The following is a 25,684-nucleotide window of genomic DNA, read 5'->3' as shown; positions in this document are numbered from 1 at the left end:
AACTCGGTTATCATGCATCGTATTGTTGTTGGCAGTGATTCCTTAAGCAACTCGATAGCCTAAATGTACTTGTTTTTAGTGTTTTAAGCAGTGTCAGTGGAGGCACAAGTCAGCTTCATTGTTGTTTCAGAAGTCAAGAGTTTATTTTTGCCCTTTCGCATTGCCACTGCAAGCCCGGCCAGTGCACTGTGTGCTCAGTTGAACTTGTAGTCAGGGGCAACAGTGGAGCCAAAAAGCTTTTTGTATTGAAAATACGGCACAGCTATGAGAACTGTCTTAAAATTTTTATACTAGATATTTGTAAATACACGGATACATACTTGAATATATGTATGTACGTATATATCTTAATACACTACGTAGGGGAATTATTTATCATCTTTACTAATAGATTATGTTGCAGTTCTTGGCAATCATTGTAAAAATTAATAAGTTCCTAGCCTAAGAATAATGATTCGTGTTTTGTATATCTCATCTTTTTGATTGAGAATTAATTCAATTCGTACCACGGTGCCTCTTCTGGCCACAACGTTGGCTCTGCTGGCACCTGTGAGCAACTTCTTTTTTGCCAGCTGTAATTTCAACTTCTCTTGAAGTCATTCTGCAGCGCGAGTGCAACAAAATAAAAATAAAGTGCAAACAAAAAGATAAAAGGTGGTAGAACTGCAACAGAAATCGTCCACTAAAAGGCCAACATAGGCCAAATGAAACGATCTCGATGGTCAAAGTACTGGCGCTGTTCTTGTGACTGCTGCTACCGCCAACGGCTTCTGCAGTTGCTTTTTTGCCTTAACGATCCTATTGACGAGCAGCAACAGGCAGCCAGCCACTAGCCATTGACCAACAACCAGCTACATTTTTAAACCAATGTTTCAGCTTGCCAATTTAGCGACGAGGCTGAGTTCAGCGCAACAATTCAAAAGAGCAACGCGACGGCTCGCCTTGCCAGCCACCTTTCCATAATGAAAAATAATGATTTTAGATTTGCAATAGTCGTTGCTTCAGTTGCATCTAAAAAAATAAGAGAAACATAGCATGGATGCGTTGAACCAAAGGTGAGCGCGTTGAGCGCTGCGCATGCGCATGCGCCCTTCGATTGAATACTCTAACGATTCAAACACATATATTTTACATGAATATGTATATCCATGTACATCGCACGAATCCACTTGCAACATATGCATGTATGTAGAGATGTATATATGCACACACATAAGAAGATAGAAGAATAGCTTTAAATATGGATCACAAAAAAATGTGCTTGTTTACTTTAAACGGATGGAAATCGAGCTCATAATAAATGAAAATCAACAGCTAATCAGAGGTAGTGAGCCAAATGCTATCATATTTTGAAACCGATTTAGATTTACTTGTCATTATTTTTAGTTTTCGCGAAATTTTCGGCAAATCTTCTATTAATTTAAAACCATACTAAAATACCTAAAACTCAACAGGAACAACAAGTACCAAAACTATACAATACATATAATCCATAATATGCGAGAATACATTATTCATACATAGGTACGCATATCAATAAGGATTCTTTCCAGATATATAAGTACTTATATGCTCCTCACATGTTGAAATAAATGATTTTGTGAGGCAACGACATGTTGGTAATAAAATATATCAGCTGCTTCAAGGATTGCACATAATTTGAATGTACTCTGCTACTATTGTCAAATTTTTTAAATACTGATGCTTATCGTTAACCAGTCGTTAGCAAATCCTTTATTGATCAGATTTTGTGTATGTCAAATCCTGGAAAATATTCCAGAAACACATACCGACTATTGATTTTATTAACCTTGAAACTACTTTTGATATCAGCAAAAAAGCTGCCTATAGGCTTCCATTAGGCCATGTCGTAGGTGTAGACGATGATTTGCGCCTAAGCTTCTTGGCTTCGGACTAAATTGATCAACATTCATGAATACTTGATGAGAAGAAAAAGATAGGAGCATTTCTAATGAACTTCGAAAAAATATTATTATACATATATTCGAAATTGAAGCTTTAGCAGAATCTATTTGGAGGCCAGATCTGGGCAAAAACCACAACCATACCAGGGATGCATAGATTAGGGTCCACTGTGTTACACCATCTCACGCGACAAAAATATAAGCTACGTTTGTCTTGCGAGTAAAATTTGAAGCCAATTCTCCTTTTCTCTTTGTTTTGGTGCGCTTGTATCTACTTATATCATTGTTTGTCAGGCAAAAACCACAACTATCCCAGAGATGCATAGATTAGGGCCCACTGTGTTACATCTCACGCGACACAAATATAACTGGTGTGGAATAAAGCAAAACTGCTTTCAGGCTAAAGCACTTGTTGCGTCACTGCCCAATATTTTGCAGATCGCGATTAAGCTAAGTTTGTCTTGCGAGTAAAATTTGAAGCCAACGCTCATTTTCTCTTCATTTTGGTGCGCTTGTATCTACTTGTATCATTGTTTGTCAGCCAGGTTAATCTCATCTAACCTACATAAGTGTGCACCATGAAAACACCATCCGTTACATTTTCGTCGAAGGTAAATTAGCAAGTACGGTAGAACTCCACTTTTTTTAGAGAGACGAAACGCCATTTACACGAGCAGGTATCACGAATGATGAATTGGTCTTAAATGTAATGACAGTATCAGGGGCATTGCGAAATGATTTGCAGCACAAGAAAAAATCTACTAATCTGATAATGTTCTACTAAATTAAAAAAAATCATATTTTCTCAGATGGAATTAATCTTGGGAAAATAATTTGTAATAAGAAGTTCCAGAAAAGGCCAAAAACAGTTTCCGAAGCCGCTGAACTATGCAAAAAAGATACCCTACCAAATACATATATACCCGATTATATAATTTATTAACTATTCTAACACATCTTCCCATGGTGGAAGGAGTTTTGGAAAAAATTGTTGAAAATAAGCCATGATTTGGAATCAAATTATAGTTTTTAGAACGTTTATATCAACTCACTTTCTTGTTTGTTCGATATTAGGTAGGTAGGTGAAATGGTTGAAGTGCCAGTCTGGCATTCCTCAAAAAGCACTTAAGCGCCGTTTTGATACCATTATGAGACTTCTAACAGGCAGATATCTAAAGCCAGCCAGAACTGTTGAGCTATAATGGAGAAGATTGATGGGGTTTATGTTGGCGCACTACCCCAGGCTGTCGAAGAAAGGAGCACCCAGTGACCTTAATCGTCTAGCTGCCAAACCCGGACATTTACAAAGAAAGTGCTCAACAATCTCCTTCTCTTAAAGGTCCCACAGCTTCTGCAATGTGGGTTAAATGGTAACGCTAGCTTTTCCGCGTGTGTGCCGATCGTCCAGTGACCGGTAAACACAACAACGAGTTTGGAAATTGAATGGCGTGGAGTCCCCGGGCCTTTCTGAGTCCTTCGAATATTGTACTGGGGCCATCGTGTTTTCGAAATAGCGCATGAAGAAATGGAGCTCATTCTTTTCTGCGCTTTCCTGGGAAATAATTTGTGTAGTTCCCCTTTAACAACTGTCAGGGGGATGCCTATGACCGGGTAGGAGGTCTCTGAGGCCAATTCAGTCCCCTTCCTGGCAAGCTCATCAGCAATTTAATTTCCCTTTATGCTCCTATGTCCTAAAACACATATCAGAGAAATGTTACCTGCATACCCAAGAGATTTGATCTCCTCCTTACAGGAGTTTACTAATTTCGTTCTGCACCATGGCGACGTCAGAACCTTGATCGCAGCTTGACTATCGGAGAAAATGTTAATATCTCCCTCGGTCCCGCGTTCCCTAAGCAGTTTGAATGCCTGCAGTATCTCAAAGACTTCTGCTTGAAAAACCTTTGCAGTATTCGGCAGTTTGAAGGAGATAGATAAATGTTTGTTCGATATTTCAATAGGAATTTTGTAGTCGATTTTTAAGCAACTTACCCATAGTAATTACTTACAACTTTGAATATAGCTCCAATCCATGGTTCAATTGAAATGATCTGATTTATTTACAATTCCATTAGATTTCATTGATAATAACTCTAAGTATACAACAATTTGGGCCGCCGTAGCTGAATGGGTTGGTGCGTGATTACCATTCGGAATTCACAGAGAGAACGTGGGTTCGAATCTCGGTGAAACACCAAAATTAAGAAAAACATTTTTCTAATAGCGGTCGCCCCTCGGCAGGCAATGGCAAACCTCCGAGTGTATTTCTGCCATGAAAAAGATCCTAATAAAAATATGTAGGTCCCTCCATTTGTGGAACAACATCAAGACGCACACCACAAATAGGAGGAGGAGCTCGACCAAACACCCAAAAAGGGTGTAGCGCCAATTATATATATACAACAATTTGAGATCGAAATAGCGATTCATATCAATTCAAGTTTATTACATGCGCTCTGCGTTAATCATTTTAAATCTCATAGATTGATTGACTACATATATTGTTTTTCTTTTTTGTTGTATAATACATTTTTTTAGTTCCTGTTATTTCTTGTTATGTGCTTGAAAATGAATGTCTATTTTTAAGTTTTCTCACAATTTATACATATACATATTTACTCATTTTATGTTTATCAGGGGATTTTATCCAAACTCAAAAATATTAAGATGGATTTACATTGCGATAATGATAACTTAATATGATATATAAATAATGCCGAGAAATTTCATATGCACGTGAAAATATAGGGGTGCTGTAATAATGCTGCATACTCAGCTCTTTATTTTCTCATCAACTTAATTTTTTAAAGGTGAAAACGTTAACAGAGGTATCCATTGCGTATACTTTATTTCATAAAAGGAAAGTTTGACTATTTTTTACGTTTTTATAATAGCTAGTAGAACGAAGTTGAGGTATGCATTTCTGCATATATATATATATATATATATCTTTAACATATACATTTTTTTGTTGCTCTATATTTGTCCCAGTGAAAAGTAAGCACATTTTTTTCTTTAATTACTGGATATATTCTCTCTCGCTTGATATTCACATTTATATCAGAGAGTGAGTATAATTATGTGAAACCATTTTTTGAAAGTTTAGTTATTTAAAACTTTAAAGTCCTTTAAAATTATAGTCATTAATATTCTTACAGATTTGCCCAATGTTGCCTTTGTAAGTGGTTTCCAGAGTAGTTTGCGGTCTAGTATTTGATATTCAGTGTTTCTTCTGTTAACTCAAATCGATTTTCGATCATAATGTTTATATTTTCATGTAAATTATACTGTGGTAGTTTTCAACCCATTTTAGTAGGACAATTTGATGGTTGTATTAAAAAATAATTTAGTCCTATTGTTCAGGGTGTGCCCAAACTTAGTCCTGCATTTCCTCCATTCGTGGAGGTTAGATCAAGCATTTGAACTAGCTTGTCAACAACCGTCTCGAGTTATGCTAACGGTAATAGTTTGCATTTCTTACCTCCTTTTGATTAGCGTCCTATATATTCATGAGCTGATCACGAGTTTCCTGCTATATGTGCAAGAATGCAGTGGATAATGTTCAGTGTTTTCTAGGAACGATGTTGGGGGATTGGCCGGAAGGATTTTGAATGGAGTGGGTCTTTCTTTCCGACCTTCAATTTAACCGAAACCTTAAGTATTTAACCGAAAGCATTGATTCTGGCTTCATCTAGCCATCTTCAAAAGAAGTCCAAAGATAATGGCTATATCTTTTGTAACCTATTCGGGAAGATGTCGTCAATTCCCGGCTTTTCCTTGGTATTTCCTGCCTACTTTAAATGCTAGTTGCTTCTACTAATTACCCTAACATTTTCAATCCTTTCTGTCTCTCGCAATGGGGTAGATCCCGGGAACTGGGTGTGCAGAAGTAGTTTGACCTTCTCCTCCTCACTCTCACAAAAGCCCCCATCACTCTTTTTCAGATTATATTATATTGGCTTCAGCCAATACCTTATAAAATCTTGACACCAGTCCGCGTAAAGGGCTGACCGTTTATAAATGAAATACTTCTGAAAAAAGTTCAGAAATAGCTCAAAACCTGCTGTATTTATTTTAATGAAATTCTCTAAGTTTAATCCATAGACATTTAATTTTGACAGTTGGTACAGGTATTGGTTAAATGTGTAACAACCACTAAGAGTGGTAGACTGTACTTTGAAGAATATTTTCGCCAATAAAGAGATTTTAGATAACATATTTACTTGTATACTTTGACATGCTTTTCGGCAAACACTATTTATTGTACCTATTACAAAAGGTCAAGACAAAGACAAAAATAGCTATAGTTTTTTCTTCTACTTTTAATGACTCCATTCCCATTACTTGAATGTGATGGAATATCAGATCTCAATCTGTTGATGTACAATTTTTTTTTTAAATTCATAAATGGGAAGACGATTCCCTAACACATTAGGTTCAACAAAATAAGATTTAAGCCTAATAAGTTTTATTTTATATTTTATTCTTAGAAATATTATATTACACGGGTACATCGCTTTTGAAATGTTGTGCAGTGTAAATGAGCAATATAGGAGAGCGAAAACTTACAAAACCTTCAACCAAATGACTTGCAGATAAGTTCTGACGCTTCTCAGTTCGACTCTCTTAAGTTAGTTGTTCATTAAAGAGAATGAAGAGTACTTAAAGAGAAATTTCGTTACTGCTCCAACAGTGATAGAGCGCCAAACGATTTGAGCAATATTGTGTTCATTGATATCGACAACAACAGCAAAAACACCTTAAGAAAGGGGGAAGGGTCGGCGATCATTTTGACAATGAGGAGCACGGGAAATTCTCCCGCCTGTTTTTGACAATCAGTTGTTTTTGCAACGCTTTCGTGTGTTGATCGCTGTCTAACTGGAGTGCGCGAAGAGACAAAGCAATCGAACAAATAGTAGAGCGAACAGTGACATATATGTATATACATATACACATATGTAGATTCTGAAAAGTACTATGTATAATAAATCGTGGGGGCAGAATATGTCAATTCTTGTCAATCAATAACTTAAACTGACCAAAGTTATGTAGAGTGGGGCTGGGTTAAATTTCGTCGGTTTTCAGAATTGGAAGTGTTCAATAAAAACGGTTGAAATCCCAATCAAATGTGCGGCAAAGAAAGCTTTGGGTACAGAATATACAAATACAAAGTTAAACAACTTCAAGTAAATAAATGAATAGATTATTAAATGAAATAGACTCCCTCTTATGAGTGTTAAGTGATGAGCGTAGTGAACTTTTGATAAGTTTCAACTTGGAAGTTAAAAGAAAGAATCATAAGCCAAATGAAATAAAGAAAAAACACATATGAGGCATTCATTAGTGCAGACTTTAGGAAGACAAGTGCAGCATGTCTTAAAAGATGTGTGCCAATTTGTTTGATCAATAACCTCTCTAAGGGGAAGTAAGTATACAAATTAATATACATACGTACATTGGTATGCATAAGTATGTGTGCATTTAGATATGCAATTGAAACGATTGAAAAAAATTAAATGGGGATTGCAAAATCACAATATCGTAATCTGATAAGGTAGATAACATAATTTTGAGGCGTCATCGTTTGTGTGACAATTGTTCGCTCTCAGAGTACGCAGAGCAATAATATCAAATAATATTTTAATCACTGGTTGCAGTTACACATGTGCAACCTCAGCATGTATATATACATACAAGTATACTCGATAGGTATGCAGCAAAACCCAATAGGAACTGTACTCTAGAAGTACTCGAGCGAAGCTCAACAGGGAGGAGAGTGGTGTGGTAAAGATGGAAGTGGATTAAACCGGAAACACTGCAACCTGCTGACGCCAAATTCCACTGCTGTAGAGGTGGCGACAATGATAATTTCAATCGTGCGATAATCATATGTAGCACAATAAAAATTTTTGAATATAATTCTTAAAATCTGTATGGCTCTCTTCGACTTAACATTACACTTTTGATCTTGTGCTTGCTTCTGACGGATCTTCTACAACGAACAACTTTACAAATATATAGTACATATGTATATGTAGTGCGAACATGTAGGGATTGTATTCATTTAGGTGCATAAATAAATAATGCATTTGTGTATAAAGTTTATATATTTAACAAAGCAACCCACAAAAGGGGGAAGAGGGCATTGGAAATGAATAAGTGAACTACTTGGCAGGGGTGGGTCATGCATAGAAACAAAATGCAGACGTTTGTATGTGTATTGCAACATTAACAAAGCCGCATGTTTTGTTAATTCCATTCTATAAGTTGCTTCTATGCTAAATTCTATGCTACCTCTTTCGGAAGATAATGCAATTTTCTATTCAAGTTTAAATGAATTTAGAATTTCGTTAGGTAGTTAAACATGAGAGATGTGATAGAACATGTTCCTCGTGCTTCTATGCTCAAAAATGGCGAAGGCGTGGTAACTACTTTTAAAATTTAATAAAATAATCTAAAATGAAAGCGGGTATTCTCCTAGATTGTAATTTGACATTTGCGTTAGGGTTTAATTTTTTTAATTTTGTCGAAAGCACCCCGTTTGGAGATGAAAGTGGTCTACTCCTCGTATATTTAAAAGGTTGAATTTAAAAGTTTAAGAGCTTTTTTGTACTGATTAGGGCATGTATATATCGGGTGTTTTTTTAGGAGCATAATAATTGTTGGAATGAATTTTGTTTTATTATAATCTGGTAGATAATATCATGGCACGTAGCCGACATGTGACCGCCGCGGCTACGAGTTACATGGTCCATTCGCTCAGTCCAATTGTTGACTAAATCTGACCGTAAGCCTCATGAATATTTTATTTTTTTTGCTTGAATATTGCAATAAATCGATTGATGAGCGCATATGCAACGGCAAGTTGCGCGGTCTGGTTAGAATTGAATGGTGTCGATGTTTAGCTAACTAATTTTTGGATGGCGTTCGCTTTTCACCGCTACGGCAGCTCCTTCCTCATTTTGGAAGAAATAAGGACCGATGATGACGGTACACTATGAACTTCGCGAACAGATTTTTTACTTTCAAAGTAAATTTCCACAATTTGGAAACGTTGTTCTGGCGTTGAACGATTCATGATGGCTTGTCAAACCTTACTGAACAGATATGACAACATGGTTTCCCATTCTCAGCTGTGAAAGCATAGTTATCGATAGTTCGCATGTAGCTAAAAAACACCTGATATATAAGTAGCTGGAAGTACGGTTAGCTCTTTGGAACTGTCTACAACGATCTGGGAAACTGTATAGAGTAATTTCATCTCAAGAGGGAGCACACATTGGTATTTTATTTAATATTATCAATTTTAGTTTATTGTAAGTTGTTTTAAAGTTCTTTTTTTATTTTTCCACTATGCAGTTATTGTCATATAAAGAGGTTAATCTTAAAAATCTCTTCTTAATGGTCTTCCTAAGCCTTTATAAAATGTTGGCAGATACCTCCATATAAAGATTTTGGGATCGGATTTGAGGATAAACCCCGCGATGGAAAATCTGTGAATAGAATTTATACAGGCATGTTCTGAAAATCGCGCGATTTCAATTCGGATCCGAAATGGCAATTCGTACGATTTTGTTTTGGGTGTTCTGTAATTCGTCCGATTTCATTTAAATTCGAATTTAAGTTCGAAACAGCTGATTTCTCTTTGGCAATTAAACAAACCAAATGACAAAAGAATTCGTTGGCAAAAAATACGAAATAATTTCAAAATAAATGGATTTAATTAAAAAATTATCATGTTTTTTATGGCAGCTTATGTGTTAAACGAACAGGAGCAAGATTACCAAAGTAGAATAGATAGGCGGCGTTTAAGAGACCATTCGAATCCTCTCAGTGCACCGGATTCTACGTAAGATTAGAAATGGTTATACTTTGTGGCATTCATTAAGTTTTTCTACTTTAGATTTGTTTCCAACTATCGCCTAAACAAGTACGCTTTTTTAGAAGTGCTGAATGAAGTAAAATCTTTCGTCAAGGAAACGTCCATACCTATTTTATTAAAGCTGGCAGCAAGTCTTAGGTTTTTCGCAGAAGGTTCCTATCAACGTTCCGTCGGAAAGGATACAGATATTGCTATGGGTAGAAGCACAGTCTCAAAAATATTATCCGAAATGATCAATGCTTTGGAAAATGTTCTGTATCCTAAGTGGATTAAGCTGAAAATGTCTGAAGAGGATTCTAGAAAATCAAAACTTCATTTTGTAGAAAAATTCGGTATTCCAGGAGTAATAGGGTGTATTGATGGAACACATGTGGCTCTGATTAAAGCTTTTGAGAACGAGCATCTATTTTTTAACCGAAAAGGATTTTTTAGCATAAACGCAATGATTGTAAGAATGAATTTAAATTGTGTTTCTAAAATTTAAAATTTACTGCCTTTATTTTACAGATTTGTGATTTTGATATGATAATAAGAGCAGTAGATGCAACTCGGCCTGGTGCAAGCCATGACGCTTTCGTATTTAGTATGAGCAATGCAAAACACTATTACCTATCGCAGTATGAAGCTGGTGACCGAGGGTCTTGGCTACTGGGAGATTCTGGTTTTGGTATAGAGCCACTTCTACTGACTCCATATAGAAACCCAGGCCCAAGATCGGCAGAACACAGATTTAACCAGCAGCATGCAAAAGCACGTAACATCGTTGAGCGTGTTATAGGAGTATTAAAAAGTCGGTTTCGTTGTTTGAAAACTACCCTGCCATATACGCCGCAAATGGTAGTGAAGATAATAAATGTTTGTTGCGCACTACATAACAAATGTAGGAGTAATCAAATAGATGACATTGAAACAGAAACCGTATTAGAAAACAATCCAATTGATGAGGAAATTGCTGAAAATGAGGAAAACAGTAGTTTATATAGTGTTGGCAGAAATATAAGAGACTCTATTGCTAGAAATTTAATATTATGAAACATAAAATTTATTCATATTAAAAGTAAATATATACATAACAGTTCAATAAGATTCTTTTATATTTATTTTTTAGTCTCTATCTCAAGCATTTTAGTTTTAATATTAACTGTTTCCTGTTGCAACTGCTCCATTTTGAGGTAATGTCTTTGCTTTTGCTCTATACTTTGAGTCTTCAAGCGATTTTGCTCTGCCAGCAATTCATTTTGTTTCTCAACAGCACGACGAAGTCGTCGAATCTCTTCCCTTTCATCTTCCTGCGATTTTGCAATCTTGTGTTGGTTTTCGCAAATGTTATCTAAAGTGGTGGATATTTTCTCCATACAACTAGATTGCGTTGCCATACACGACTGAAGGCTGTCCTGCGTTGACACTCGTGGCCTTTTTGCAGCTCTCGGGGTAGCCACCGCTTCCCTACTTGTTTGGGGACGTTCTTCCTCAGATTCGATAGCGCTATTATTTTCTTCTGTCCCAAAGCTTCTAGAATGGCTTATGCCCTCAACGGCTGCAAAAATTCCACAAGTTCTTGCAACACATTCTTCGTTGCTCGTCAGTACATGCTTATTAAAGGGTCCACCTCCTGTTGCCCTCGATTCTAGATTGTTATGGGCAACCTTTTTCCGAATGCACCCCTTCCAGTCAGACCATATCTTGAAAAAAGACAACTCAAAAATATTTATTTTAATATTTTACTAAATACTTACTTTTTTCCATCCATTAACATCTTTTTGGGGCGGCCCTTCTGCATTTAGCAGCGTCGTTAGCTCTTTCCACTTTTCCTCAACAGCAACTCTGTCGCCCTTCGAAAATTTCTTCGCCAAATCTGGATGAGATTCCATAAACTCGACTAAAATTAGCTCTTGCTTGGAGTTCTTGTGTTTTCCCCTAAAAGTTTTTGAATAAGTTTTAAATATTTTAAATAAACACTTTTATTTACATAAATATATGCAGTTATTTTGAGTAAATACTCACATTTTGATAAATTTATTTCAACAAACAGTTTTAAGAATGTCACAAACCGCTAACGTTTAAGTTGCCGAAAATAAAACTGGAAAATTTTAACGATTTCGATTTCCAGAACAGGATGAAAAAACAATTTGCTGATGTTCGAAAAAAAACGAAAACGGAACGATTTACAGAACATGTCAAACGATTTGAAAACGGAAAATGCGAAAATATTGCCCGAAAACGATTTGCAGAACATGCCTGATAATACTCGATTTTTAGTATCGTAGATATTCGCTGTGTTTTTTATGCTCATATGTATCTGTACCTAAATCGCAATCAAAATCAGTGATAGGTGTCTTTAACCCAACCCGATTTAAAGATTGTATGGAATTAAATTAAAAAACACAGCTTTTATTAATTTAATATTATAGGCAAATAGATGTATTGTAATACCATGAGATAAGCTTAGAGCGCACATTTTAGTAAAATTTAGTATAATAATTTTTATAATTTGGACTGGCGTTAATATTTCGAATTAATTTAGTTTTAACGTTAAAGCTAAAAAGGGTGTCGTTCTTATCCATATCCTCTGTTTTAGAAAATAGTCGTTATGTATGAGGTAGGAGTGATTATTTATCGATTTCGCCCATTCTCATTACTAAACTACTTTGGATAGGTGTAATTTGCGTACCAAATTTCATTGAAAGTTATTTATTTTTGCTCGAGCTTGTTACGCACATAAACGAACGGATGGATGGACGAACGGAGGGTATTGATTAAATCGATTCCTCTCATCATTCTGACAATTTTGGTATATATACGTATGTCCACGATATACAGAATGCAGAGGTGTCAACTTCAGACCATTAACTGGCTCTCAGCGATTTTGAAGAAATTAGCTCAATTGCTGGCGCAACCATGATTACGACAGCGGTTTGTTTACGAAAAAACTAAGATAGTGTTGGCGATATTTAAAAAATCATTGTACATTTACTAGTGTTACTTCGTTGCCGTCAGGACAACGACTGATTGGATGAATGCATGATTACATGTGAAATTAGCGGCAACGAAGTAATTTGGATGTAAACCAAGGCGAATTTATTACAGGTGACAGCAAACACATATAAGTAAAACCCTACATGTATTTGTTGTTGCGTTTGGTGCAAGCATCATGTCAAAATCAGCAAGCAAATGTACACATACGAATGTAAACATACCAATACATACAAACAAAGCATATCATTTTGATGTAAGCCATACCTACGGCGAAAAATTCAGCTGGGTGAATGCTGTCACCTTATTAAATCCACCTTGATGTAGACTGCGTTGATTTTTTTCGCTTACCACCAACATAGTCTCAGTTGTTTCGTAAACAAACCGCTGTCGTTACCCTGCTTATGTAAGCTTACCAGCTGATTCTTTCAAATTCCCTGAGAACCGGTTAACGGTCTGATATTGGCCCCCTGAAATGTTTACCATGTGGAGTGTATATCTATATCTATCTTGATACCTTAAGCTGTTACATGCAACCTTGTGAACAAAACCATAATACCTTTGTGTAGAAGTGCACTGAGGTATTAAAATCAACTCAAGTATTTCAAAATGGGCTTACAAATCTTCCACAACGTAAGTTATAGTTAAGTTTAGTAAGTTTTGCAAAACTATTAAATCAATAACCGACTTAAAATAGCATCAGCCGAAGCAGCAGCAGTTGCTCGTAAAAAGTTTTATTTGCTGGGCTTCTGCTTCTCGGACTCTTGTTTGTTTTTCTTTCCGCATTTCTGTTTTAATATACGGTTATCGAATATTTGCATTTGCAATTCACCAGAGTTACGACTTCTGCAATAATAACAATAACAACAGTAAAAACAACTAAACAATCGAATGCAAAAAATAGTTAAAGTCATTACTTGGCTGACGAATTTTCAAAAATTTTGCACGGTGAGAAAATGGTCAAAATAATGGCACCCATATCCGGTGGCAAAGTATCGCCAGCACTTCGACACCAAATGTCTACCGCTTGACAACGTCAGCCTTCTTTTAACAATGACAATTACGGCTGTAATACATACAGCTTTGTTATATACATTTCGTGTTTAGCACGTTAAAGCTGGTGTTTTGTGTTCTATGCCGATGGACGTGCTGTCAAAATCTAAAAAGTTGCGTCAAATTTAGTGCCAATATGAATTATTTCCATTATTTATATGTCTATACATTTTGTCTATGTGGCCTATATGTGTGTGTCTATACTATACATGTATAAGTATATATATATATATATATTACATACACCCGTACACCTTTTTTGGTGTTTGGCCGAGCTCCTCCTCCTATTTGTGGCGTGAATCTTGATGTGGTTCCACAAATGGAGGGACCTATAGTTTCAAGCCGACTTCGAACGACAGATATTTTTATGAGGATCTTTTTCATGGCAGAAATACACTCGGAGGTTTGCATTGCTTGCTGATTGCGACCGCTATAAGAAAAATGTTTTTCTTAATTTTGGATTTTCACGAAATTCCAACCGACGTTCTCTCTGTGAATTCCGAATGTTGGTCACGCACCAACCCATTCGGCTACGGCGGCCGACATGTACATATAAGTATAAGCATTCGGTTAATAGTAGCTCCTTGGTGTGAAAACGATGACGATAATAATAATAAGAGTAATAATAAAAGTATTGAGTGGGAAACTGTCGTTGGGTATATTCAAAGTGTATGTCGTTGCAAAAGAGAACACAGCTGTTTTCCGATACCAACTTGTTAAAGAAAGCAGTTCTGAGGTCCTTCCTAATTCTGAAAGAATAATTGGTACTGCATTCTAAACAACTGTCCTAGTTTTGCGGCATAAAGGCAACTACTTTTCGTACTGCCGAATGCGGCTTTAAAATCCAATAAAATGGTATGTGTCGATTCTCCTTTGATGGGTATTTTCCAAAACTTGGCGTATTGTGAATATCTGGTCGATTGTGGATTTTGCACATTTTAATTGCTGGCACTCCGTCGTTTCTTAACCGATACCATGCATGTATTTCTATCAACCACGACGGCATTGAACTACTATGTACTCAAGGGGACTTAAGTTAAAGATGTGAATTTTACGGTGACCAGGTAGGAAATCTTTAAAATATTTTGTTCCAGGGACGACAGCAGTAAGGCAGAATATTTTCTTCTTCAACTGCTCGCAAAATGGGCACTAAAGCCGAAATGCCTCTTTCATGTTTTAAATGCTGGAGGATGGAACTCGATAATTACCCCAGCACGAGAAAAGCCCTGAAACGGAAAAGACGACGGAGCTATTGCAATAGAATACTATGCGATGCCGGCACTGCTGAGGCGTACAATTATGTAAGAATAGAATTCAAGCTAGCTAGTTAAGTATTTTTTGACGTGATAACGTCTTATAATTCGATTTAGCCGGCTGCACGCACGAAAAAATATGTCGTTATCTTGCTCAATCGTCGTTACCTTGCTTGAACTGCAAGCGAAAGTGCGGAACGAACGACAAAGAGCACAATCGGCCCCCGCGTTCGGCAACGTTCGACATCTCGCTCTCTCCTACTTGAGTGAGCATATATATGTATGTATATGCGCATATGTATATAAATTCACATATTTGTATTTGCATATGCCTTCTTCCTGTGTGCATGGTAATGAACCATTTCTCTGTTGAGAATAGGACGATGATAGGAAAAGTAGGAAACGAAAGGGAGTGTTTCGAGTGTAAAGTGTCTTGAAAAAGCAAATCGATGATGTTGCCTGTTAGTGTTGTTGACTTATTAACGTCTGAAGCACAATCGAAATTGAACATATCTTTTATGAATTTGATAAATGTTTCGTCATTTTTCACGTTTGTGTAAATGTAACTTGACCTATTCCATTGCGATCCCATTTATCCCACTGATACGTTCCTGAGCCATATGTGCGTCAGGAGGTATATGAAACTTCTAAAGCAAATGATTCGACTGGATGTAACGGAACTGTACAGTTTCTGCACTGGACGTGCTGGTACGATAATAAAGTAAAGAAAAACGCCGGGACATACGAAAAAATATTTTTATTTTACGCAGAAATCACAAATTATTGTTATTATCGACACTCCCAGGCTTATCCAAATCAGCAATCTCGGGGTCACGCCCTATGTAAATATCAGAATTCCAGACAAAACCCTCTTCTGTGCACAGTTTATAGATTTTCAAGCCGTATTTATGAACTTTTTATGGGCTGTATTGACGGAAAGATATCCTGCCTCCAAACGGCATCATCGACTCGTCATTGACGATGCATTCACCAGGTGTTAGTAAGCTCTTCCAGTTATTGATAACAAGGTCCAAAAGTGGTTTTATTTTGTATAGACGTTCGTTTTGATCCCTCGGAGCTTCATTATCAACAAAGTGCCAGCAACGTAATATTGACGAGAACCGATTATATGACATGTTTACGTTGTGAAATATTGGACTTGTCGGTCAATTTTGCATTTTTGTATTGGGACAGGGAACGTGTTAATTGGCTTTTGCTAATATGTAACGGCCGCTCCTCCATGTAGGAAAAAGGAAACTGACCTGCACTGTGATGCAAGTTCAATAGGATTTGGTGTCGTGTTGTTACAGCAACAGTACAATAATAATTTTCACCCCATTTCATACTTCTCCAAAACTGTATCCAGTGCCGAATCCAAATATCATAGCATCGAACTTGAAACACTAGCAATAACTTAAGCTTAAAGAAGATTCGAATGAAGTCGGACGGCAAAGACTGCTATATTTGCCTAGCGAAATGGAATATAATATTATTAGATTGATGCATGAAAACATAGGATACCAATATGTTGAAATGACCGCCAGTTAGCATTGGTTTCGAAAAATGGTATTGAAAAAGGAAAAGTTCATGTACGCTACACCTCCGCATGCCAGAGATAGAAATTTCATTGTGACCCCAAAAACATCATTTCCCTTTGACACCTTTTCTATTGACCACTTTTGTCCACTCGCGTCCCTTCATTCAAGGTGTAAACATATTCTTCCTGTGATCGATTCATTCACCCTAGAAAAATATTTTAATTATTATAGCCGACCGAGACGAATTACAAACGATGATGAACTTGTTTTATTGTACATCTATGGAATTTAGTCATTTCGCGTGAATAGGGTCCTTAAGACGATTTTAGCGATATTAACTGAATGAATAAAAAATGCCGACTGGTACCTAAAATTGTTGGAAGTTATGTATGCTATGCACCTACCGAGATACTCTTAGTCGGCTGCTATTTAGTGTAGAACAACATTGGACAATTGTTAACGAATTCACAGAATAATAATAATATCGTGCGTATATACTATATGATACAAACACTCCGGCTCTGAAAGTATTCGATGCAGTACCAACTGGTGGTAGCAAAGGAAGTGGAAGGCCTCCTTTGCGTTGGAAAGATCCGGTGGAGAAGGACCTCGCTTCGCTTGGTGTATTCAACTGGTGCCTGTTAGCACGAGAAAGAAATTACTGGCGCGCTTTGTTAAACTCGGCCAAAATCGCGTAAGCGGTTATCATGCCAATCAAGAAGAAGAAGAAGAAATATACGGGATTCATAAACTTAAACGATTAGGCGAATACCCCCGGGGGTATTAAAAGTATTACGGTACAATAATTAAAAAGCTGAGGTTGAGCAGAGGAGTTCTGGAGTGGTAAAATAACAATGATGCACATTTTCGCTTAATATACATATGTATGTACATACATATGTGTGTGCATAAATATTCTAGCATCGAAAGGAAATCGTCACCTTAACCGCCGCTATATTTTTGACTTTGGCATTAAATATTTTGTATATGTCAGCTATTATTCTATGTTTACAAGTAGGAATTTATATGCAAGTGAGCCCCCGAATAGATGTGGATGTATTTACAAGTGTGAGTGGGCACATGAGTTCTTTATGAGCTAAATGTTCAAGTAACTGTTTGAATGTCACCCTAACGACGACCTACTATATGTGCCTCCTCTAAATTTGCTAGTGTACACATTAATGTTTGTGTTGATACGTATAAAGGTTTGTTGCTATTTTACTTTAAATAAAAATTATGTTGGTTTTGTTTATTTGCTGAAGTTGAGCTCCATATAAAACAAACTTGCTGATCATGTTTTAAGACCTTATGTACACTCTTGATTATTGCCCTCAGTATGTTTTTTCTCCATCGCTTCAACTCCCGCACACAGCCTTATTTACATACATTCGTCTTCCATGTGCTATGTACACTTGCGTATATAAAAAAATATTTTTCTTTTCAAACTACAAACGTACATGTTGGCATTGCAACGCAATAGTACCGTTTTGTGTAGTTTCGTTTTAATAATCCGATCTTATGACAGTTGTAAGACCGAAGATCGCAATCGTAATCACTTTTAAATCGCTCGAATAGTTTCATATGACATCGATAGTGATGCAAGCTGTGGTTTAGTTTGAGTAATTTTAGATACGTATGTACATATACATATGTGAATATGTCAATATTTAAAATGAAATTGTAAATACTTGCTATTACTTACTGGTGCGATTGTCCTATTTTGACAAATTATTCATTGACTTCATCACGGAAAAGGTATATTATGTATCGATCGGAATTATAAAAAAAGCAATCGTGTTTTGAAGACACATTGCGATTGGCACGCATTTGCATACATAATTTCTAAGAGTAAGCTTAAAGATCACCCTGAAGATCAAATCAATAATAACTTCTCTCAGCTGGAAGCTTCATTCGACGACTTTCGTACAAATATCAGGTGAGATTTAGGTGCATCTCAAAGAACTGTTTCACAGACGAGGTATGTTCATATGTATATCCTTAACCGCATGGGCGACCGCAGAAGTAGGATTGATAATCTGTACGAGCTTTCCAATGGCTTACACTCTGTAAAACGCATTCAATAAAACCACTTCGTTGCCTTGGCCGTGCCATACGTACAGACGATGTAATTTTGAGGAGAAATTTGAGGGGTTATAGCAGAGGTTTGTTTACGACAGAGGTCGGCAAAATCGGAGATTGTTTGGTGGTATACGAAAAAGTCAATACATTCCCTGCTCATGTTACCGTTTGACCAAAGAATTGAAACTGCGTGAGAATACGTGTGAAATCAGCGAGAATAATTCTGCCGACAAAACCCCCGCTGCTACATCGCCAAAGTTACTCTCTCAATTTTGCTTCAAGTGACCAATATCTGAATTCTATCATCTTTGAAAGTGTACTGCGAATATTTTACAATATGAAATAGATTTCCTTAATGTAATTTCAATGATTGTGTTCATGGTACGGTTCGAAAACTCGAGGCTTTTACAAATTGTAACCAAAAACACGAGCGAAATATAATACAATGGATTTGAAGGAAATATCCCTTTTCGAATTCGAATCCAAATCTGCTGCTATCCAATATTTTGTGACAAAGCGAAGTTACATTATCTAATTCACCAAACAAATATTGAAGGGAAAAGTGTTTCTGATTTATATGTGTCATATTTACCTCAAGGATACCCGCTTTTTGAACTTTCAAAGCCCTATTCCATTGTGGAAAAATATTTAAGATATATAAAAGACGAAAACGTTTTTTTAAAACTACAATGGCGAACGCGCCAGCATAACTAGAACTGTGTATGTATGTGTAATGTTTAGCCTAAGTAGAGGGGCAAGTCTATTAAGGTGATAGGAATCGAGCCAGAACAACGTTTACATGTATTTTGTTTTTGTAAAAGTGATTCACAAAATCAAAATTTCAATAATTATTTGGGATAATTGTTTGCCCAATGGTTTGAACCCTCTTTGGAAGGAGGTTTTGTCTATGTACAATCAGCTAGAGGCATTTTTACAAAATATGCTACCAGCGCTCTTGGCCGTAACCTAATAAACGATCGAGAAGCATTGCTGATTATTCTATCGGCCGCTACACTTGCCTGTAATCCTGCTTCACTTTCGATTTCAAGAGATATGAATGATGTAGTAATAGAGTGGTACGAATTCTAGCAGTATTTTTTCTACACCAAACTCATGTGGACCTACTTCTCGTACATATGTATTTATGCACATACACATATAAGTAATATATATGCAGTAGTAATTGCTTCGACAGAATCTTTCTTTCAAACACTTCACGGAATGCCTCATCACATCGTCAAGATTATGCGCCAATTGCCAACTTAGTCCAAAGTAGGCATAAGTCTGTATTAACACCTTCTCAAACACTTTTTATTTTATAACATTATTGTTATATCTTCCACTTAATATATATTTTGGACAGAAATTGTAAAATCATATAAAGGTAACAATACCAACACCTGTCGCCTGTTTTTTTTTTTCAAATATGTATAATAAAACGCTCTGAAATGAACTCTCAGGACTGTCAAAAAATTGTTGATAACTGATTTTCATATGCACATACAATTCGTACATATGTACATATATACTATGTATGTAGGTTCAAGACAGTTTTCAATAATCTAGTTACCAGTTAGCTCCTTAAAACTCCATTCATCAGTTTCGTAGATTAGAGAGTTCAAACGGACAAAGAACATTTGAATATTTTCAAAAAACAAAAAAAAAATACCACCAAAAATATGAACACGTTCTTTTGTTGTTGTGTGAAATGCTTTATCTTTGGATTCGAGGTATAAAGAAAGCTTAATTAATATTAAAGAAAATCTCCCTTTGAATTGGAAAAAAAAGTAAGTTAATTTTAAATTGAAATATTAACATTTAGAATCTACACATATACGCATTTTTTAGTTGTTAAACAAAAATTTAATTTTTTTGTTTCTATAAGGACGGATTTTGTTTAACTTGAAAACATTAAATAAAAGTAAGCACACCATAGTAACTATTCTATAATAGGACACTAGTTGCATATGATTTGGACACTACTCGATATAGCTTTTCAATAACCAAGATGATGTTACGTAAATAGCTTTATTATCCTAGCAAAGATTTTGATGTAGTTAAACTTAGTGAAAAGAGCTTTCCTAAGGAATGATCGTCTGTAAAAGCAAATGCATAACATGTGTTTAAAGTTCGGCAATGCGAATGAGTCCCACGATCCAAACCTTTATATTTATGTATGCATTATATTATATGCGTATATAATGTATATATATGTATATATATATAAGTATACTTATATACGCACATGTACATATGTACCTATTTAGAAACAATTTACATACGTACATATACAGCACATCATTTTACGTATGATTTTTATTTAATTCACCACTTTTGCCGAAGACGATACATTACCATCTGACCTTTAATACAAAACTTTTCATTCCCTTCAGTATTTGTTATTCACTCAGGGCTATAAAAAGTACCCCGCACTGACCAGTTATAAATAGATTGCTCCTCTTCAACACCTTCGAATGCGTTCGAACACATATACATTTGTTTTATATTACAACAGTCGAGATCTCATAAAGCAGACATATTTTGCTAAAAAAAATATACTGTCACAGGGGCAGAATTGTATAGCAGCGAGTATTCTCTCGCAAATTCGATGTGGAATATGTTTCAAATGCGACGACCGCACGACCTGAGCCATCACCATTACCACATATTTTTAGAATTACTTTTCGCAACTAAAGCGAGCAAACACAAATAAGAGCATGAACAACGGACAGAGACTGACAACGAACCGACTAAATTGGTATACACACATATGTACATTTTTATATCACATCCAGGGCAACTCAGGGCATAAACTTTGTTATGCTTGTACTCGTAGCTATACTAGCGGACACAGTCGCACACAAAGTTACAGAAAGCCCACATGAGAATCGATCGATGCATTTGCTAGCATGCTTCTTTGCGTGTCCATATAACAAATACGCTAATACCAATGTAACAGAGGTCATAAGGTTTGTGATCCGTTGGCAAAATTCGCTGAAGAGTTGGTCGCGCTCACAACAAGCGTGAAACGGTGGTGCGAAGAAGATAACAAGCGATCGGTTACATATGAATACATTAGTGTAGTGATGGTGTGTTTGTAGTTAGCTATCGACGTATCTGATCATATTATGGCATTATCATTCTGATCAAAAGTGATCATCAGCTTTTGTAGGCTCTTCATTTGATCGTGATACTGGTGGTCGATGGGCGTGGGCTCTGATGCTACCCTGCAGGAGAAGCTTGAAGTGAAGTAAATATCTCCAAATATGAACCACTTCCCACATTAGTGTTATGGCGTCGTGTAATAAATTATCAAAATTTATAAACTGACAATAATAAGATAAGTAAACTTAATAGAAACGTATAGGATCTCCTGAAGGATGCGCCAAAGCTGTGCCCTCTCGACTATTCTGTTAACGCCAGCAGCGCGAGCTATGCATGTATGTAGGTTACAGACTTACTTTCCCCTGATGTGACAAAAGTATCGCCAACTAGTGATGGCTCGGAATTCACGAAAAACGAAATTGTTCGGCACTAGCGAACATCCTTGTGGGGTCCCGATCCTGCTTCCACTTCAAAAGTGGCTCTGCAGCAAATGGAACATCGATGTCGTAAGTATTACCGACATGTGGTGGTCTGATACCGTCGTGACCGCTAGGCTCAGGCGTCTGTGATTTGTCCTCGGTTCGTAGTCAATCTACCTCCAGTCGAAAGCTGCTGTTGATTTCTTCGCTGCATGTCGTTGCCCTTCTGTGCGTTGAAGATACTATCATTGTTGCAAAATTGTTTACTACATTCAGCAAGTATTTGATGCGATCATCTTGGTGATTCGATTTTCCGGGCATAGCTGTACATCCAGAAGTGCTTCAAGCGTTAGGCGCTCCACTCTGAAACGATCGCAGTGGAAGAATACGTGTTCCGCACTTTGAAACGAATTGTTGCAGTTTGAGCAAAACGAGGTGTGCACCAGATTAAACCGATGGAGGTACTCCAAAAAACCACCGTGGCCACTCAGTATTTGAGCGAGGTAGTAATCATCGTCCACGTGTTTCCTGGTCACCCATTGGCTAATATTTGAGATAAGTCTATGAGCTCAGCGTCCATTAGTTAACGAATCCCATCTGCTTTGCCAGTCTTCTATTGAATACAGTCTCTCTTCAGGTTAGCTCGTCGCCAGCCATAGATACATATGTTCTCTATATACATACGTACATTATTGTGGCTCATATTCTGACAAAACTAAAAAGATCTATCTAGTCCCTCAGTTTATAAGTCTTATCAAAAAGAAAAAAACAGAAGCAAAATATTATGGAGAAAAGCTGTGGGTAGCGCGTGGTGTATTCCAACATTTATTAATGCATTCATTGTATAGTATGTACTGCGGGGAGAGTGGAATTAAAGTGAAAATAAATTTCCCTTTTTATTTTACGGAATACTGAAGTTTAGTGTATACGCCGTTTATTCAAAATTATTTAATTGTCGTAGTTCTTTGAGATTATATTTTTGCATGCATGTGCATTTAATTGAAAATTATCGGAATCAAACGAAAACCCAGCCATAATGAATCCATTTTGGTTTGCTAAAGAGTAAAAATAACCTTTCAAAAGAATTTCGTTAACGTTAAAAAGAAATAAATGAATGAAAACAGTTTATATTAAACGAGGGCTTCGCTTTTAAACGCACGAAAGTGTACAGCGTTTTCAAACGATTTGATTTCGCTAGGGCTAGAAACGAAAAGATATTAAACTTGATTACTACCTAAATGATAATAAACTAAATCGTTTCAACAGGAACATGCATGGAACTTTGACTTCTATCTATCTGTGGAATGAATAGGTCTATGCATAAAGAAAATAGTTTTAACAATTTCACATTATCACGTTTTGGTATTCATGTACCCAAAAAACTTGCAAAGTAGGAGAAAGTGAGAGAGCAAAATGACTTTTCATTTTGAATTAAAATTTGCGAATTGCAATTGCTAATGGAATGTTTCTCATCTGAGAGCGATGATGAAATGGAACAAATTATTGTGGACAAAATGAAATCATTTTGCATTTTATTTGCTTTATTTTATAAGTGCAAAAATTTTTAATTTTTGTGAGTTTTCCTGCCAACAATTTGTTCGTAAAACTTGCAAATTGTGACTGGTTTTGCGTTCATATACTTTTTTGATATTTTTCTCTTTGAGAGAGAATTCTCGGAAGTTAAGTTATTGGCAAGTTACTGGATAATTTTTTCACATTAACAGACCTAACGACTTAAACATTTTAACATCTCGTCTGATATGTATAAGTAAATAATAGTCGATTGGGTCTTTTATTATTACATTTTTCTTGGCAATCGGTGTGGCTGTGCCTGGTTGAGTTGTAACAATGTAATAAACTATCAATCGGATTCTTAAACTTAAGAATTGTCCAAGTAGCATGGCGGGCGTGACTTTCCATCTTATATTCAACTGCAAATTGCTGCAATTAGAATCGCCAATGGATGCAGACGGTGATGATTGGATTCAACCATATAAACTTTGATGACGATAAAATAAAACGGTTGTAAAATTTGTACACAACTTCCGAAATAAACTATATAAAGGGTGTTTTTTTTAGAGGTTAGGTTTTCAAGATGAAATAAAACGTATATAATTTAATGTTATGGCCAAGAATTTAGCTTTATTATAAAGATAAGTGTTTGCCATTATGTTTTAAAAAAAGGTTGTCTGTAAAGTCGGTTTACTGACGATAGTTTAACGTGATAACGTCATAAGAAAATACTGATTGAATGGTTGCATTTTTCAAAAGAAAATTTTAATTTTATTTGTTTGATAGATATTTTGTATGGATATAGAGAATGAGTTAACATTAACATAACATAATATACTTTAACATAACATAACATAACATAACATAACATAACATAACATAACATAACATAACATAACATAACATAACATAACATAACATAACACAACATAACATAACATAACATAACATAACATTACATAACATAACATAACAAATTACCCCGTATTAAAGCACTTATCAACAGCTTTCATTTGATACCCATATTGTACATACACAACCAAAGGTTACCCGGGTCTACGTTTTGACCTATATTTCGAGATCCCAGTCACGGAGCGGCATGAAAAATACTCTGTACTAAAGCATTCAGCAACAGCTTTCATTTGATACCCATATTGTACATACACGTCCGAAGGTTACCCGGGTCCACGTTTTGACCTATATCTTGAGACCCTATCTACCAATAGGTATTCAAACTATACGGAAATCATCTTCAATACCAACTTAACAATGTGTGTAAGTTTGGTTTAATTCGGTTCAAAGACACGGCGGGTCCACGTTTTGGCATATATTTCCAGACCCTAGTCATCAATAGGTATGAAAATTACCCCGTATTAAAGCACTTATCAACAGCTTTCATTTGATATCCATATTGTACAAACACATTCTAGGGTCCACGTTTTGGTCTCTATCTCGAGACCCAAGTCACGGAGCGGATGGAAATACTCTGAACTAAAGCATTCACCAACAGCTTCCATTTGATACCCATATTGTACATACACAGCCAAAGGTTACCCGGGTCCACGTTTTGACCTATATCTCGAGACCCCAGTCACGGAGCGGCATGAAAAATACTCTGTACTAAAGCATTCACCAACAGCTTCAATTTGATATCCATATTGTACAAACACATTCTAGGGTCCACGTTTTGGTCTCTATCTCGAGACCCTAGTCACGGAGCGGCATGAAAAATACTCTGGACTAAAGCATTCACCAACAGCTTCCATTTGATACCCATATTGTACATACACATCCGAAGGTTACCCGGGTCCACGTTTTGACCTATATCTTGAGCCCTATTTCCAAAATAAAATATAATCCATGTTACTCGTGGAGGATGTAGCTTTCGAATGGTGAAAGAATTTTTAAAATCGGTCAAGTAGTTTTTGAGCCTCTTCATTACAAA

General features: G+C 36.3%; 2 protein-coding genes across 2 annotated transcripts in view; both read left to right on the top strand.

Annotated features, from left to right (window-relative positions):
- Nucleotides 1-6,784: 6,784 nt before the first annotated feature.
- LOC129247036 (nuclear pore complex protein DDB_G0274915) overlaps nucleotides 6,785-25,684 on the top strand; it is an 85,326-nt gene continuing 66,426 nt past the window's right edge. Inside the window, exon 1 of the mRNA XM_054885900.1 lies at nucleotides 6,785-7,350. The gene's annotated coding sequence lies outside the window, so the exon portion shown is untranslated. The remainder of the gene's footprint in view (nucleotides 7,351-25,684) is intronic.
- Nucleotides 9,662-10,839, top strand: LOC129248992 (putative nuclease HARBI1). Its single transcript, XM_054888595.1, has 3 exons — nucleotides 9,662-9,774; nucleotides 9,829-10,255; nucleotides 10,315-10,839. Exons 1-3 carry the CDS (start codon nucleotides 9,662-9,664, stop codon nucleotides 10,837-10,839), a joined length of 1,065 nt encoding a protein of 354 aa, XP_054744570.1.

Source organism: Anastrepha obliqua, chromosome 5 (assembly GCF_027943255.1).
Source record: "Anastrepha obliqua isolate idAnaObli1 chromosome 5, idAnaObli1_1.0, whole genome shotgun sequence".
Lineage (NCBI taxonomy): Eukaryota > Metazoa > Arthropoda > Insecta > Diptera > Tephritidae > Anastrepha > Anastrepha obliqua.
This window is presented reverse-complemented; position numbering and strand designations above follow the sequence as displayed.

What these genes read in the sequence shown, in the direction of transcription:
- LOC129248992 (XM_054888595.1), top strand. Translation starts at nt 9,662, where the DNA reads ATGTTTTTTATGGCAGCTTATGTGTTAAACGAACAGGAGCAAGATTAC. An exon ending in CTCAGTGCACCGGATTCTAC is followed by an intron (nt 9,775 to 9,828) that starts GTAAGATTAGAA and finishes TTTCTACTTTAG; the next exon opens with ATTTGTTTCCAACTATCGCC. An exon ending in TTAGCATAAACGCAATGATT is followed by an intron (nt 10,256 to 10,314) that starts GTAAGAATGAAT and finishes TTTATTTTACAG; the next exon opens with ATTTGTGATTTTGATATGAT.